Raw genomic sequence first — 16,437 nt, 5'->3', positions numbered from 1 at the left:
TGAGTAAATAGAGCAGTGGACTGTACACCTGGGGTAACTACAAGATCTTGGAAGTCGTTCCAGTCCCTCTGGGTAGTCTCAATCGGGTCTGGATAGAGAGAAGAACAAATGAAGATCGTTCATTGATCGGATTATGCAAGACAGCACCTAGCTACAACAGGATGTGCAGGGACAGACCAACGTAGCACAGGATATGGGGAGTCAGGCACTCCTCTACACACTATATGGTTGTGCCCTCGACTAGGTCCCCTCTGACAGGTAGCCCGAGTGCGCTTGACACAACTTCTGGGGGCCTTCTCTATGCAGCCTTGTGCAAAAAGTACCACTACTGGATATTTGGGAGGAAAAAATGCCACCAAAACATGCACACATTTTTGGAAGGTTTTGCTTCATGATAAAAAGAAAGAACAAGCATTTACAATGCAATGGTCTCGGCATTATTAAAGTTAGAGCTATTGGCATTGCTCATGACATTATTTTTGTTTATGTTTTTGTTTTTGAAACATTTAAAGAAACGGCATTGTTATTTACAATGTCAATAGCTTAATCGCTCTCAAATGCGAGACCTATTGCACTTGCACCCACACACAGAGCCACACACACAAGTTGGTTTCTTCACCTCTGAAGCCGGTACAGCAGCCACCGAAAAACAGACGTGTCAAGGCAACTACAGTATGAAAAATATATTATTATGTCTGTTTTATTACCTCTTCGACTGGGCAGAGAAGGCCCAACGCCGCTCCACAGGGCTTATGCCATTAAAAAAACACCCTGGGAAACTTTGGTATCTCCTACGCTGAGAAGTTAAGCAGAGAGGAGTCAGCAAATGGACATCACCATGAAGCAGAAACACACAGCCTAAAGCGTATGCAGAAACCATCAAGCAAGCACCAACTACATCAAACACTATTCGCCTGCCAACCGGCTACAACCGAAGCAACGTTTCACCCACACAACATCGCCAACCGAGCCAAAGTGTCTTCAGAGCCAATGAGACACCCGAGAACCCACGCACAGCTGGCCCACTGAAATAAGGCCGGACAACTACCAATCGAAATCGTCATATGCCCCCTTGGTGAATGTTGCCACCAAGACCCGATGTAGTTGCTGACCCAGCCTGTTGTACACAAAGGCATTATAACAAAGACGATGAATCACACACGTTCCATTGTGACTGAATGTGCGTGACACTTACTCTCTTCCCCTAATTAACCTCTCATTAGCGCACAGAAGTGATAAAGCTTCAATTCCCGGCACAGAAAAGAAGAGAGCAGTGTTTGACGTCATGAAGGTCTCCAAGCAGCAGCACCCTACCGAGCCACAAAACTGCATAAAGCCTTTGTTTCTATCTGTCTGGAGCCTCAAGGCAAAGGATAAATCGGCTAATTACTCGTCCTGGTCCTGGCCCTGGCCCATCAGGGCCCTTTGGCCTGCTTCGCGGCACGTGAGCCTTCACGTCCTAGCAACGAGCTGGGCGAACCGGTACTTCATTCTTTCCTGCGTAAAGCAGAGACAAGCGACCCACAGGAGTGAGGAAAGAAGGGGGTAGGCTTAGAAAGTGTTAAAAAAAACACTCCCATTCAAAACGGGTGGAAAAGCCCTATTCGTTTCTAAAACGTCACACGTGCACATTGTGTACGTTATTGTTATTTATTTACAGCACTGACTGAACTATAGCTCCTTCAGACCCATGGGATGCAAGAAACCTTGGTTTTTTTGGGTGGGTGGGGCTTTTTTGTTTTTTACATCGATTCATGGAGGGTTGCGTACCATTTAGACTTCGATTGTTATTGTTTCCGGCGCATGACATTTTACCGCAGTTTTGCTAGCATTCTACTATTTTATTTTGCCATTTCACTTTCTAAGAAAATTGTAAACATTGATCATTTTGCCCGCAAAATAAGTACTATAACGGAACACCATCCCCGTAGCGCAAATAACGGAACACCATCCCCGTTGCAGTGTCATAGCATTCCGCCGCCGCCTTTCTCCGAGGCGAAGCAGAAATGCCTCGGAGAAACGCAGTGGCGGTTTCGAATTCGGGGCGTGTTTTCCTTTTCTCTCCTCTTGCCATTGGCTGGAGGAGATAATTAGAAAAGTTTGAAAAAACACGCCCCCGAATCCGAAAAGGACGGGGCCTGTTCGGAGTGACGGACCTCTTCTCCAATAGCTGGCCAGCATTCAAGAGGCCAGCCAATGGAGAACAGGGGAGAAGAGGGGCGGGTTCAAGCCCCTCTTCTCCAAGTCATTAAATCTCGGACCGAGACTGCGCAAGCGCAGCCTTCGAGCCGAGACCTAAAAAATAGACACGTTGGGGAGCAAGTAGTCCTCCTTAACAGAAGGGTCGGGGGTCACATGGACTAGATGGCACGGACTGGCATGGGGCACTATCCTAGACCCTCTTAACTCAGTGACTTAAACAATAAAAGATTGCTGTCACATAGTCAGTAACTGGCCCAGCCATGACACACCTGGGGGAGGGAGGGAAGGGGGGTTAGATTGTTTATTATAGTTCGGTCCACAGTACATAGACCAGGGGACCTTTGGATAAGTACTGATGGAATATAATCAGGAGAACGAATATTTCCAACCTTGTACTTTCCATATTGATCACTGGGCTAGCATTATGTCACACCAAGCCCAGCCAGGTGGGAGGTTGTGTGGGCTTTCAGTTTGACTCGATGTATAAGCATGTGATTGTCTGTTTGTTTCCTATTGTACCAGGGACCAGGCTACCATGAAAACAGGATACAGGCCTGATGAGAAGCTACAATATGAGGGAATAAACTTCTGTATGGAAATAGTTTTGGAAAGTATAATTCTGTTGACTACAGCAAATGTAGAGGACAATTTTACGGATCCACTCACTACATTAATTGCTAAATAATAACTGCGCCCGTTTAATGTTTCTTTTCCCATAAAACAGACTGAAGGATGTTTTAACAAAAAAAAGTCGATTTCAAACACAGAGTTGGTCTTTAAAGCTAAAATTAGGAGCAAGACAACACAGCATTACGACTCCACCAACTTCAACGCGATCATGAAAATCCACTTCAGGGTCAGATGTGAGAAGAGGAAATCCTTGAACAGGTAATACTATAACAATTCAGGAGTAATGCCATGCTCACTGCACTATGGATTAGGTGTAACTCATAATCCCTTTTACCAGAGGTTAAAAAGTGTTAGCCCACACACATCTGTTAAAAAAAGGATGAAATGACACTACTGCCTATATAGATTGTGTTTTGATTTCTTAACAGTGGGATCAAATTATCAAAATCTGAAACACAATGTTAAAATATGTGAATAGCTCACTTTGTTATGAAACACAAGATACTGTGAAAATAAAATTCCAAAAAATGTAAATTGCATCCCAGGCGAGCAGCCATAGCAGGATTCTAATTTGCAGAACCTTCAAGAGAAAGACCCAGGCAGCAAGAATAAGGGGTGTAGCTGGGGTAAGATTGGTGAGATGACCAAAGATGAACTTGTAGCCCTAAAATTATTGGGGGTCCGACCCAAAAGATTTACAAAGCTATAAAAGGAAACCACAACCTTTTCAGAGGAAAGGACATCTTACAGGCACCGCTTATTAATTCCCTATTGAATTCTGCTCATGTATACAGAAGTGTTTAGAATCAGATAAAACCTGTGAGAGACGGCCTCATCTACAGGATTTAAATACAGCCCTTCCCCGTACCACGAAATCAGTACCTACTCCTATCTGAGAATTTATTATGCACTATTCATCCACAAATTATGTGCATTCAAATTTTTGTGCACTATTTTATACAGTTAAGCAATGATTATTCAAATAAATTCTCGAAATACCCAAATCATATTTGATCACTCATCCCTAGTTCATCTACTTGTGTAACAGCATAGTTGTATTTGTTTGTTTGGATTACTATGCCAAGTTATGTAAAGCCTCTCTATATACCTTTTGCTGCCATCCAGCTTGATTTCGAAACTCAGTGAGTCAGCATCCTTCCAGTAGTCAGTCCATGTTTAACTGTGCCTCACTGGGGTCTTATATACCTTTCTTAAGCATGGTGTTCTATGGAGCATGGGGGGATCGGTTCATGCTCGGCTCTTGCTTTGCAGCACAAGATAGTAGACAATATTTCTTGTTTAGAGTGTAGACAGTACATGAAAGCTGGTTTTCGCTTTTCTCCTTCTTTCTAGGATGGAATTTGCAAGGTCATCTCTTCTCCTTGTAGCTTCAGTTCAGCTGCTGTGTTTATGAAAGAGCATTGGAGAGAGGAAAGTTTCCTTCGCCAACTTCTTAACGTGAGCCTCAGTGAACATGACAGAAGAGCACGCATTTATCACTGCACAGTTCTCTCTGTTGTTTTAAGAAATGAGCCTTTTAGGCCCTGTATTTCACCCATTCATTTCAATGCACTCAATGGACAAAGTGATCATGGTGGCATGCGGCCAGACCCCTCCAAGGAGAGGAAACGAGAGAGAATGTTTGGTAACTCCACTTGTTACTGATCTGATGTCACAGCATACCACTGACGTATGGACAAAAGGGCTGCATCATTCTAGATATTTACAAGAACTGTTTCAGCTACTGGTTCAATGATGCCCATCACATGCACACTTAGTTCTATTGCTAGAGAGGATCCATGCTCATTCGATATTTGATTCAGACCCTCCGGCAACACTCCTGTAGAGTGAATTCCGTGTGTAGTAGTATACAGGACCGCAAAATACTTTCCCTATAATTGCCACGTTTGTAGATTTGGCACCATCGCATTGCAAGGCACATGTTCTTAATTCTGTGTTTATTCTGGGGGGTTGAATAAGGATAAGCCTGTCGGACTCTAGCTGAGATTTAATGTAGTTTAGCTGGGTAATGCACTATTATTGTATTTACGGTGTGTGGATTAATGGCAGAGGTCTAAGCATATTTGGCTTCAGTCTAGAGCTGTTGTAATACAAATTGTCTCAGCTTTCTGTGTATTGTTATCACCTACGCCAATATTTCCCCAGTCTTTGCTATTTGTAGTCAACCCCTGTCTGGGTGAGGCATGTATGTAGTTAACGCAGGCCATGTCTGTCCCATGTCTGTCCCGGCAAGGAGAAGGGTCCTTTATGCACATTTTGTGTTGCATGTAGTAACTCTCATGAACAAGGTCATATGTTTGATGTATGTTAATGGCACTTCAATTAATCTAAATGGATCATAGTTTGCCGGAGAATCTATTATAGCTTATCTTGTGAACAGCCTTGCTTCATCTGCAGCTTCTATGTCAAATTATGAGTAATATATTCCAGAGCTTAATATGGATCCCCGCTGACCTCGGGAGTAATTTCACTCCCTTCTAATGGGAATCCTCTAGCTATTAGCTGGGCAGCAACGCTAGGTGCATATGAATTAATGAAAGAATGAATTCATTAATGGCGGGAAAGCGTGCAGCTACAAACCAAGAGAGTGTCCCAGCACTACAGATGTAAGGTAAACACGCAGCTCAACCTGGGAACTGAGAGAAAAGAGGTACGTTTTGAGAGAATTCCTAAATAACGATCTTTGAGAAATGGCACGAAGTGGTAGCGGAGTCCAATTCCATGCTTGACTGGCAAGTACCGATAAGGAATGCCAGCTGGTCCTGGCCAAGCAAAATACTGAGTGCCTCTACAGGCACAGCACATTACACTATACGAGTATTTATTACAGGCATATCCATACTGAGGATCATGAAAGTCCACAGAAGGTCACTGGACAGATTTGGACACGCAACTTATTTATGGGGCTCTGAGCCCTTAGGAATCTGATTGGGCCCTAAGTCACATTAATGAATCTACATTTCAGCTACCATCTTTATACAAGTTTATAGGAAACTGAAATATTTAATTCTCCAGTTTAACGAGGGCCAGAAAAACATGGCTATTGAGCAAATATTTATTAGTATAATAATTATATCTGCTATATTAAGAAACAAGCAAATTTGCTTTATAGGGTCTGTATTTCACACAATCCTTCCAATGTGATGACTGTACAAGCCGCAAGACTATTAGCCTAAATTGTATGAAAAAATAAAAATGTAAAAAATAGCACCTGTCAAGAGGTCACTGAGGTTCAAACAGGTGATTTGTTGATTTCATTTCTTATAAAAACATATTTAAAATCAATACACACCTTAAAGAAATAAATTAAATGACACTAAACTTTAAAATCTCAGAAGATCAAAATCAAGATAGAGGTGATACAAAGATACAAACTTGATGGCGTTCTCCGACAGAGAAAAAACAAACCCTTCCGGCACTCCCAAATTATAAGTAATGATGGTAATCCATTCAATCAATGGTTCCAAACAATGTTATTCTTTATCTCTTATTTAATTATTTTTGAATTCACCATGATAATGTTATATTCACATTATATTTTTCATGAGCGTAACAATAATCTCTACATTGCAAGGGCCATGCCCTTCATCCGGGGGTACTTCCCAGAAAAGAGGTAATACTAATTTTAATAATAATCCAAGGACTTCATCCCACCTTATTAAAATATACATTATAGAGATTTCACAATAAGATCCAACTCGGTGATGAAAGTGATAAAGAATCGCTAGTGCCATGCATCTATGTGCATTGTATTGTCCACCAAATGTGATAGCCCATTGTAAAAAGAATAAGCGAAATTGTTGAAAAATGGTGGTGACATCTAAAGTCAAGGTGAAAATTGACAAACCGAACGTTCAAACATCCGAGACGCTAACCACGCTCGGAAAATAGACCATTTAAAAGTCCCAAGTGCAAATGCAAGGCAAGCAATCTTAGACTGGGATCCCTTGATACTAAAGATGTGCTCAGCCGGCTCCTAAACTTTAGACTAACCATTACAAAAAATGGGGTAACCCAAAAATGTCAAGGACCTGGGTACAATGTAATACGAAAAACAATGGTCCTGGACCATAAATCAAAATAGGTAGTAGTTCCTAACTTAGTGATATCATTCACATATTCTGAGCTACATATAATCTATTTTGGTAGCTCTTAGTATCCAATACAGTATTGCTCATAAGGTCAACCATGCAACAGAACAATATCCACAGTAAGTAAAGCTTTTTATTCTTTTTTATCAAAGATTTTATAAAATTTCCATTAACAATTGTGTCAAGGTTGTTCCAAGGGGAACGTGCAAATAGTAAGGGTGCTTGAGTAAAGAGAGTGAAAAAGGAAAGCGGGAATTATTTCAGAGGTTGTGACATAAGAAAAATTTAAATAAGTTAAGCAATGGACTGGTTGTCATTCACCATCCAAGTGCAAGAACCTGGTCACGTGTGTCGGTTTATAATTAAATCAAGCAATTATACATTCATTAGAAGCCAATTCTAATAGAGCACGTGGGCAGATAGGCGTATCCCAGGTATGTATGTATGGGGCGTCGACGTTTCGATCCGTCTTGGTGGCCTAGTGGTGGTTTGAACCTTGGCCTTGCGGATCTTCCTCAGGACTGGGGAACAACCTGGAAGGGTTGGGCCTAGTAGATTGCCCGCTGCAATGCGCGAAGCGAATCCCTTTAATGGAAATCCAGTGGTGTACCACATATGGCTGTCCTCCGTTAGTAAGGTGTCACACAGTGGGGCTGGTGGGGGCTCAGTTGCGAGATGCCACCCACTTGCGTTCCAAAACTTGTTTCTTTTGTTCTTATTTCACCCCGTTTGGAGTCAATCCCGGGCTTAGCCGTTAAGATCCGGCAACCATCCGTAACGCGTTGTGTTAGTTGACAACGCGTTACGGATGGTTGCCGGATCTTAACGGCTAAGCCCGGGATTGACTCCAAACGGGGTGAAATAAGAACAAAAGAAACAGGTTTTGGAACGCAAGTGGGTGGCATCTCGCAACTGAGCCCCCACCAGCCCCACTGTGTGACACCTTACTAACGGAGGACAGCCATATGTGGTACACCACTGGATTTCCATTAAAGGGATTCGCTTCGCGCATTGCAGTGGGCAATCTACTAGGCCCAACCCTTCCAGGTTGTTCCCCAGTCCTGAGGAAGATCCGCAAGGCCAAGGTTCAAACCACCACTAGGCCACCAAGACGGATCGAAACGTCGACGCCCCATACATACATACCTGGGATACGCCTATCTGCCCACGTGCTCTATTAGAATTGGCTTCTAATGAATGTATAATTGCTTGATTTAATTATAAACCGACACACGTGACCAGGTTCTTGCACTTGGATGGTGAATGACAACCAGTCCATTGCTTAACTTATTTAAATTTTTCTTATGTCACAACCTCTGAAATAATTCCCTCTTTCCTTTTTCACTCTCTTTACTCAAGCACCCTTACTATTTGCACGTTCCCCTTGGAACAACCTTGACACAATTGTTAATGGAAATTTTATAAAATCTTTGATAAAAAAGAATAAAAAGCTTTACTTACTGTGGATATTGTTCTGTTGCATGGTTGACCTTACGAGCAATACTGTATTGGATACTAAGAGCTACCAAAATAGATTATATGTAGCTCAGAATATGTGAATGATATCAATAAGTTAGGAACTACTACCTATTTTGATTTATGGTCCAGGACCATTGTTTTTCGTATTCCTAAACTTTAGACTAGCACTGATGGACTAGACTGACATTTGACCAGTACAAGCAAAAGTGAATAATTTGCTTCTCGTGAACCATGGCCTCTCCTCCTCTTCAACTGTGAATACTACAGTATTACACTCCTCCAATGGTCAATGGTATTTATAGAAGGAAGCATCCAGTTTATAGGAGCGGTGGGAAGGGAAGTGATCGTGATGTACTGGTGGAACCACCAAGTCCCTGGGCTGCCATCGGACCTTTCTTTTCCAGCCAACTCCTTCCTTTATCCACTTTTGCGTTGCATTGGACCTGGTCACACTATCTATACAACGAGGGGCTCCATGACTGTTTTATTTGCTAGTCTTCAGCTTTTAAAGTGAGCAGTTTCTTTTACTACAAAAAGGTTTCTTTTGCGGTGGACGTTAAGCCCAATGGTATCATATATGAGTAAATATATTTATTTCATGTGTCTGCCAGTTTAACTGAACCAGTGACCTGTTAAAAATCCTAATGACAACATCACTCCAAATGTTCCATTTGATTCCCACAAAAGATTCCATATTCCTACAGTACAATATGTATAGAAATAGAAGACTTACCGTCTGGAGTATAGACTGTTTTAAATTCCTCTTGGTTCTGATCAGAAATCGCATAGGCCCCTTCCTCTTCTTTGATGCTGTCTGACATTTCAATTGTGAACTCTTGTCCTGTGGTAACGAGAATATGAAAGAGTGGTGTCACAGCGAGTCATAAAAGATGGAGAAAGGGTCCTGAACCTCCATCGCCCCAGCATGCCTCTTCAATTTCTACATTTATTTCATATGAAAATAAGCAATGGGGGGACAAGGAGAGAAATTCAATGAGGTCCTACGCCCACACTCCTCCCGGGGAACTGTAACAAAACAATTAAATGCAGTAGTTTCTCGTATGGGACTCATTTGACACTATACAGTGTGGAATAAGTAGTCTGATCATCAAGATCTCGAGGGATCAGAGTGGTCAGACCATAGAGCCGTCACACACCCAGTAGGGTGCCATGCTTCTTCATAGGGCGCTCCTCGTCAAGCCGGCGCTGCAACGCCCGACGGGCCTGGGGGCTCTTAATTAGGAGATCTTTTGATTCGTAAATACCGTTAGATGTATGCATGTAAGGGGTCACAAAAAATACGGTGGTGTAGAGAAGTGAGGATAAGAGAGCCTAAGGGAGCCTGAGAAGTTTTAATACAGTGGTGGTCCCTGGACACAATAAAACAAGGGTGCTATCTTGGGGTCACAATGGGCCATCATAGCAAGTATGTGAGAAATATGGTCGGGTTGACATGTTTCATGCTCTGCATGCCTGGAGGGTTAACTGGCATTTCATCAAGACGTAGAAATAAATCCTACCCTATAAGTAACAGTGTACGGGCCCTTGCTACGGTCATAGGTGCCCACTAGAGTAGACAATACTGCACCTACGTTAATACAGGGGGGTTATTCCACCTAAGAGAAGAAAGAAAGAATAAAAGTATATGTGTGAAAGTTAAGAAGGAGCTAACTTCAGACTTGAGCAACCTTGAAACTTTTGTTGTGTTATGATCATTACAGTGTGACCCTTCCTTTGTAATGTGTGCTCTCTTGACACAATGTTTTTGACAGGAAAAGTTATTTAGCATTTTTTCCAGTATTGTTAATTTTTACTTTGCTTTTGTACATTTCTGACCTCCTTTACCCCGTTTCCACTCATATTTCAATTTAACATCCTTACGTCTTTACTTAGTGTTACTAATAATACTAAACTAACCATGCGCTAAAACAGTATGGAGAAGTATCTAGGTTTCAGAACATTAGGACGCAATGAACAGTCCATCACAAAATAATTTAATGGTAAGTCTTAAATACATGTTAAGTCTTAAAGAAAGAGTCAGATAAGTAGACCTGCTCTGAAATAGATAATATGTTATCTGTTAGGCAAATTTAACAGAATCTTGTGTGTTACTATAATGTGTGTCTGTTCTTTGAATATTTGCTCATATGACAGAGGATAAGGAAACCATTACTTACCTGCACCAATAGGTTCCTACAGAGCGTATCTACTCCAGATTTACTACTGGAGAATACTTGGCCGCTGCCAGATTTAAAACCTCGGAATATCCGACAGCTGTCAGTTCAAACCTGGAATCTAAAAAGTACTTTTTCTTTTAACAAAAAATGTTTTGCTTTCAGGAGACAGTCAATGGCTGCTCCATTATGTCTTACTCAAAAAAATCTGTCTCACACAATGGAACTCACGGAGTGCATCACTTTGAGCACAAAGAGAGCAGTGACAATTGGGAGAGCACCTGGGACATGTGCATGAACCCTACAAAAGGGATGTGATAACTATGGTGGCACAAGTTAACAGGGAGGGGACACCACTGGAGGATAGACTGACAAAGTAACAGACTGAACTTCAAAGGGAAAATAAGGTTTAGCATAATCTAGCCACCTGCAGGCAGAACTCGGAGCTAAAGGCATCAATGAATGTGCTGTGCTCTAACAGAGCTGAGCCAGTGTTCCTCAAATTGAAGCAAACACTCCAAGAACGGGCAATAATGCTGACAAAATACTGGCAATGAGACTGAAAGCCCAAGGTGCCAAGTCATAAATTAGAAGAGACACGCCCCAAAAGAGGGGGCCAGGGGAGGGCTCGGGAAGGATTGTGGTCACTGATGAGATGGTCTGAAGTGAAATGCTCCACTCATTCTTCAAATTCAAGTACAATTGGGGGCATGAGACCAAACGAGGTCACAGCATACAGGCCCTAGTGCAGGCTCACTGTGGAAGGGCTAGCAGTTGGGCAAACTCTAAGTCCTCAAGGCTCTCTCCACCACCTCTTTCTACTCTTGATGTGTCGTTTTTTTCAGCAAGTCTAGCTCCTGGAGCACTCATTACAGTCATGGGCTAAACAAAGGAAGTTATTTAAGTAACCGTGGGGACTTAGTGTTGTCACACAGTATGTTTCCAATGCATCAACAATGGCACTAGTTCTGCTGTGCACGCTCAACCCAGTACAAAGTGGAAGCTTGAGGGCCGCAAGAAGACACAAACCTGAGCGAACATCCTCAAATTCACGTTCATCCATAATCAGAAACAAGGTAAGCCTGTTGCTCATCCCTGTACATAGTTAATAAAGTGGTTACTGTTTCATCTACTTCATGAGTCGGTGTTACCAAGAATTGTACAAGTCTCTTCTCACATTTTTTATTCACTCAAAAAACCCAAGCAGCAGCGCAGCAAAGGATGAGGCATATTCGTAATGAGCCATTGCAAGGATATGCTTCAAATGCTCAAATATGACCTCCTTTTAAATAACATGCACTCAGTCTCAGGGCTATTAAGACTTACTTAGAAGTGACTAATATTTGAAAGTAAGTTTTAGGACTGTCAAACAGGTTTATTTTGACAGGCAGGGATGGCAGTTTTAAAACTGCAATAGCCGAGGCGTGGCCTGGAAACAGATGACAGGAAGTAAGCTCCTGGCCAGCAAGAATAGTAAATCCTGATTAATCTTGCCATTGTATAGAATTTTATTGCACCACTGAAAGGACACGCATAGCCAGCACCTGCAACTACCCTGATGGCGACTGCCGGTGGTATTCGCATGGTGGGAATGAGTCGAGCTGCGGAAACAGCGTCTGGGGCCTACTCGGCCGAGACTGTGCAGTGTGGCAACTTGCTGCGGAACACAGTAGGTGGGAACAGTATGCAGCTGGACTGATGAACTGAGGGCGGTGAAGCCTAAAGCAGCCCCCCATGAGGAGCAGGGTCAAGACTGGTTTGCATATGGCTGGGTCCAAACTGGGATGGAATAGTGAGCAAACGAACAATGAATTGAACTCAGATCTCTTGACTGGGGGTGAGTGGTTGAAACGTTTCAGCACTCTGTCCATCATCTGGTTATGTTTGCTATGTTCGCCCTAAGTGGCCATGGGTATGCCCAGATGTGGGTGCCTTGTCCGCTGTGGCACTAGACTCACGTTAGCCTGGCTAATAAGGAGGTGATACCCTGAAACCAGTCTGAGGGTGCTTGTTTCCAGTCCAGGGAGGACCTGGCTTGGCAGTTCGGACTAGACTGTTCCTATTAGGATCAGGGTCAAGAATGATTTGCATATGGCTGGGTGCAAACTGGTATGGCATAATGAAAAGAACGATGGATTAAACCCACATCTCTTGACTGGGGAGAGTGGCTGAAAAGTTTGAGCACTCCGTCCATCATCTTGTTGTGTTCTCAAGACAGTTCTTAAGACATCCTTAAAGGACTTCTGGAACTCTACGAGGGCTGGGATGGTCCAGACTCTTATCCAATAATCTACCAGGTGAAAAGCAATGAGATCAGCTACCGAGATCATTCACAATTCGGTATTACCATTGGGGTTTCTGGACCCAAAAATAATAACCGTCTGAAAAGGGAATTTTCCACTAGATAACTGTGGCACTCTAACCATTTATACATGCTAGTCTTACGCAGCTAAAGGTTGCAGTTTCTTTTACTGCAATAAGGTTTCTCTTACTGTGAACATTAGGCCCTACTGTATCATTATATTGGTTAACATATTGACATCCTGGATCTGCCAGCTTGACTGTAGAAGTGACCTTTTAATAATCATAATGGCATCATCACTCCAAATTGATCCATTTGAATTTCACAATAGATTCCATATTCCCACAATATGATATATAGAATTAGAGGACTTACTGGCTGGAGTGTAAATGTTTGTAAACTCCTCTTGATTCTGATCAGCAATCGCATAGAGCCCTTCCTCTTCTTTGATGCTGCCTGAGATCATTTCTGTTGTGAACTCTTCTCCTGAAGTAACAGAAATATGAAAGAGCGGTGTCACAGCCAGTCATAAAAGCTGCAGATGGGACCCTGAACCTCTGTCACCCCTATATGCATTATCAATTCCTGCACATTTTTTATATGATGTATGGAATTTAAATTCAAGCATTAACAGGCACATACATTTCAAGCAATAATATGATTGTGGTTGTAAGTGGAAAACAGACCCGTTTCCATCAAGCATCTTGATGACAGTTTTGATCACTCATGTTGCACGTTCATAATTTGTGACATGACTAGAATTTGTCTATCAGACACATTCCCTGGAGATTACGAATGGTGAGAATGGGCTACAGTTGTGACTTTATCATGGCTAGTGTGTTCAATTAGCATGTTAAGTTGTCTGAATTATTACATTTAAGTACATGGCCCCTGTATAACCCCTGCGGTAACTCCTGCTGATAAATAACCGATCATGGCCCAAGCGCGCACTTGCATGTAATGAATGAATCCAAAGGATTGCCTTGCTGAAACTTTAAGATCAACAGCTGTTACCAGAAACCTCACCGAGTGTATTTGCTTTTTCAGGGACTTTCTAGGGCAAGTACAGCGTAAATTTAACTCATCACATTATCAAAGTCATACATCAAAATAAACAATGCATCACAACATTTATGCTATTGTAAATTACTCATTTTTGCATGTCCTCAGACATTTATTGGACCAATCAAAAACAGAAATTAAATAGTTGTAGACTCTTTTAGCAATCTGTTTAAAAAAATTTATACAACATAAACAAAACAATATTCTTGATTACAAAATTCTTTGACATCCAAAAATCAAAGTTGCCCTTCACTCATTCACATTCTGCAAATTAAGGAGCAGGCAACCTCTCCCTGGTGTGCCTGCATACTGTTCTATTTACCGGAGTACAGGATTTCAGAGGTGTGCGCAACCACATTTATTTTTCTAGGGTAAGTGACACACTTTATTTATTATGACCCCCACCGTGTAATGCCTCACGCCTTGCACAATGGGGTAGGCTGAAAGGCCTAGCTCCTAACCTTCAGAGGGCAGTCAACCTCCGCTGTTTACAGCTTTCAGCTGCGTGCTGCAGTTCTGTCCATGTCCACATTGCCTGCAGCAAACATCGCCAAAACAACCGTACACGGTCTTCAGCCTTTGTCACCACTGAAGGGCACTACCATGTTGGGCAAGCCAAAGGCTGTGCGCAGCATGGGTTGGACACAACCCTACACAGGAGGCCTACCCCACCGTGCACGTTCTTTGGCTGTGCGCAGTGGTGGTTACTTAATTCAATTTTTTTTATTTTATGTAAAAACTATTATTTTCATGAAATCACAATTTTCTCAACAGAATCCCTCAATGTCAATACTGGACCAAACTGCAAAGTTATGTAGTTTTTATATTACACATATACTTTAGGGGAGCTATGATGAAAAAAAATATTTTCTTCTAACTGCTAACGGTGGGTACTGATTGGCATTAGAATATTTACGTTATATTTACCTTTCATAATTAAACTGTTTATAAAACAAAGAACAATGGTGAAAGCCCGGGCATTTATGCAACTGTGTATCTGCAGCATTTACTACATAATAACTCATTGGCAACAAAATTTGCAGATTTAAAAATAAGATGGTTCAGACTCAAATTGATGAAAATCATACTGCCAAATAATGTCCAGCATTCCTCCCTTTGTCACAGAATTTCGATAACCTTGCTGCATAGTTTGGTTCTTTATGCACCATAACAGTAGTTCTGACAATAGTAAATGTCTGCATATGTTTGTAGAGTATTTCCATGCTGGGATTATAATAATTAAAGCAATATTTCTCAAAGAACTATTAAATATATTGAATTTTTCAATTACCTGTGAATATAGGCAGTTAATCACCCATGCATTTTGTGTAATAAAAGCACTCAGACAAGTAATACATAAAACTTCTATAATTAAAGAATAAAATACGCAGGATCAACCCCTACCCAGTGTGTTTGTTTGCAATTTATTGCATCAGCATTGCACGGACCTTGTTGGCTGGAAGTACAGCTTCTTTTATTTTTGTGGAATGTTTCTGTGTTTGTCTGGGGACTGTTGATTCCCAACAAGCTCTCACTGACCCCACAAAAGATTTGGACTAAGCACGCAACACGCACAATAACTTATGCTCTAAACACCAATTTGCCAACCCCCACAGTACGGGCCAAAGGATGTGGTTTAGCAAGTAGGAAGATAGTGTGTAGATCCAATGGAGACCTGGGGAGCTGTGCCATCAGATTTCCTGACTAGGAGGCTGTCTTTTTGTGTAAGTAAACGTGTTTGTTGTACAAAGTTACCTGCGGCCTCCTTTGGTATTTTAGATCAATATGGAACGCAGCTGTTAAACACAACCGTGTTGTCAATAACAAGGAAGTCAGCTTCGTTCCGCCGTGAGGAGCAGAATCGAGGAGGGTTGGTTTCTGCGAAGACTGGTAAAATACTCTTTTACAACGCTATTTTTTTTATTAGCAATTATTCACCTTTGTACTACATTGATTGTAGCTTATCTGTGTTGTTCCCTTGTGTCTACCAGGCGCTCCAATAAAACGTTAAATAACAAGAGGCTGTTTCGAACATTACTCGCCCTTTTCCGATCCCTGGAGGTACACTCCCACCCTTCGCTTCCTTGAGATCCCTCTTGTGTAAATGCAGCGGCAGCCACGGCTCCGTACCCGGGCAGCCAGCAGCCTCGCCGCTCTCCCCGGAAACACCCCAGGACTAAAAGAACCGCTGAAAACAAGAGCATAGACTGCTTCCGGGGCAACCACGCGGAGGATTCGGATCTACTGCGCATGCGCACTAAACGAAAGTGCGCACTAAACGAAACCTCTTATCGAGCATGCGCGTTGGGCAAGACACGTCCCCCACCGTATGCTCATGCCCACCGGAATGAAACACTCTCAACAACGCATGCGCAATGACGACTTCCATTCCACTTGGCGCGCGATTCGAGAGGCTAGCATGCATTAGGGCACAGCTTTCCAAACTTTTCATGTTGGTGACAAACCTTTTTGGGAA

The 16,437-nt window shown here is 42.3% G+C and overlaps 1 protein-coding gene across 3 annotated transcripts in view; it reads right to left on the bottom strand.

The window, feature by feature from the left end:
• LOC146800050 (uncharacterized) overlaps nucleotides 1-16,159 on the bottom strand; it is a 198,908-nt gene extending 182,749 nt beyond the window's left edge. The window contains exons 1-3 of one of the 3 annotated variants that reach the window (XM_085620966.1): nucleotides 15,900-16,159; nucleotides 13,275-13,385; nucleotides 9,157-9,264 (exon numbers count right to left, since the gene is read on the bottom strand). In XM_085620966.1, coding sequence (XP_085477092.1) covers nucleotides 9,157-9,264; nucleotides 13,275-13,365 — 199 coding nt within the window. In that variant the 5' untranslated portion in view covers nucleotides 13,366-13,385; nucleotides 15,900-16,159. Of the gene's footprint in view, nucleotides 1-9,156; nucleotides 9,265-13,274; nucleotides 13,386-15,716; nucleotides 15,854-15,899 lie in introns of those variants that run through there. The other 2 variants (XM_085620967.1, XM_085620968.1) reach the window with 2 other exon arrangements.
• Between the last annotated feature and the right edge of the window lie 278 nt (nucleotides 16,160-16,437).

Source organism: Triturus cristatus, chromosome 8 (genome assembly GCF_964204655.1).
Source record: "Triturus cristatus chromosome 8, aTriCri1.1, whole genome shotgun sequence".
Classification (NCBI taxonomy): domain Eukaryota; kingdom Metazoa; phylum Chordata; class Amphibia; order Caudata; family Salamandridae; genus Triturus; species Triturus cristatus.
Note: the sequence above shows the minus strand (reverse complement) of the source record. Positions and strands in the feature narration are given on the sequence as shown.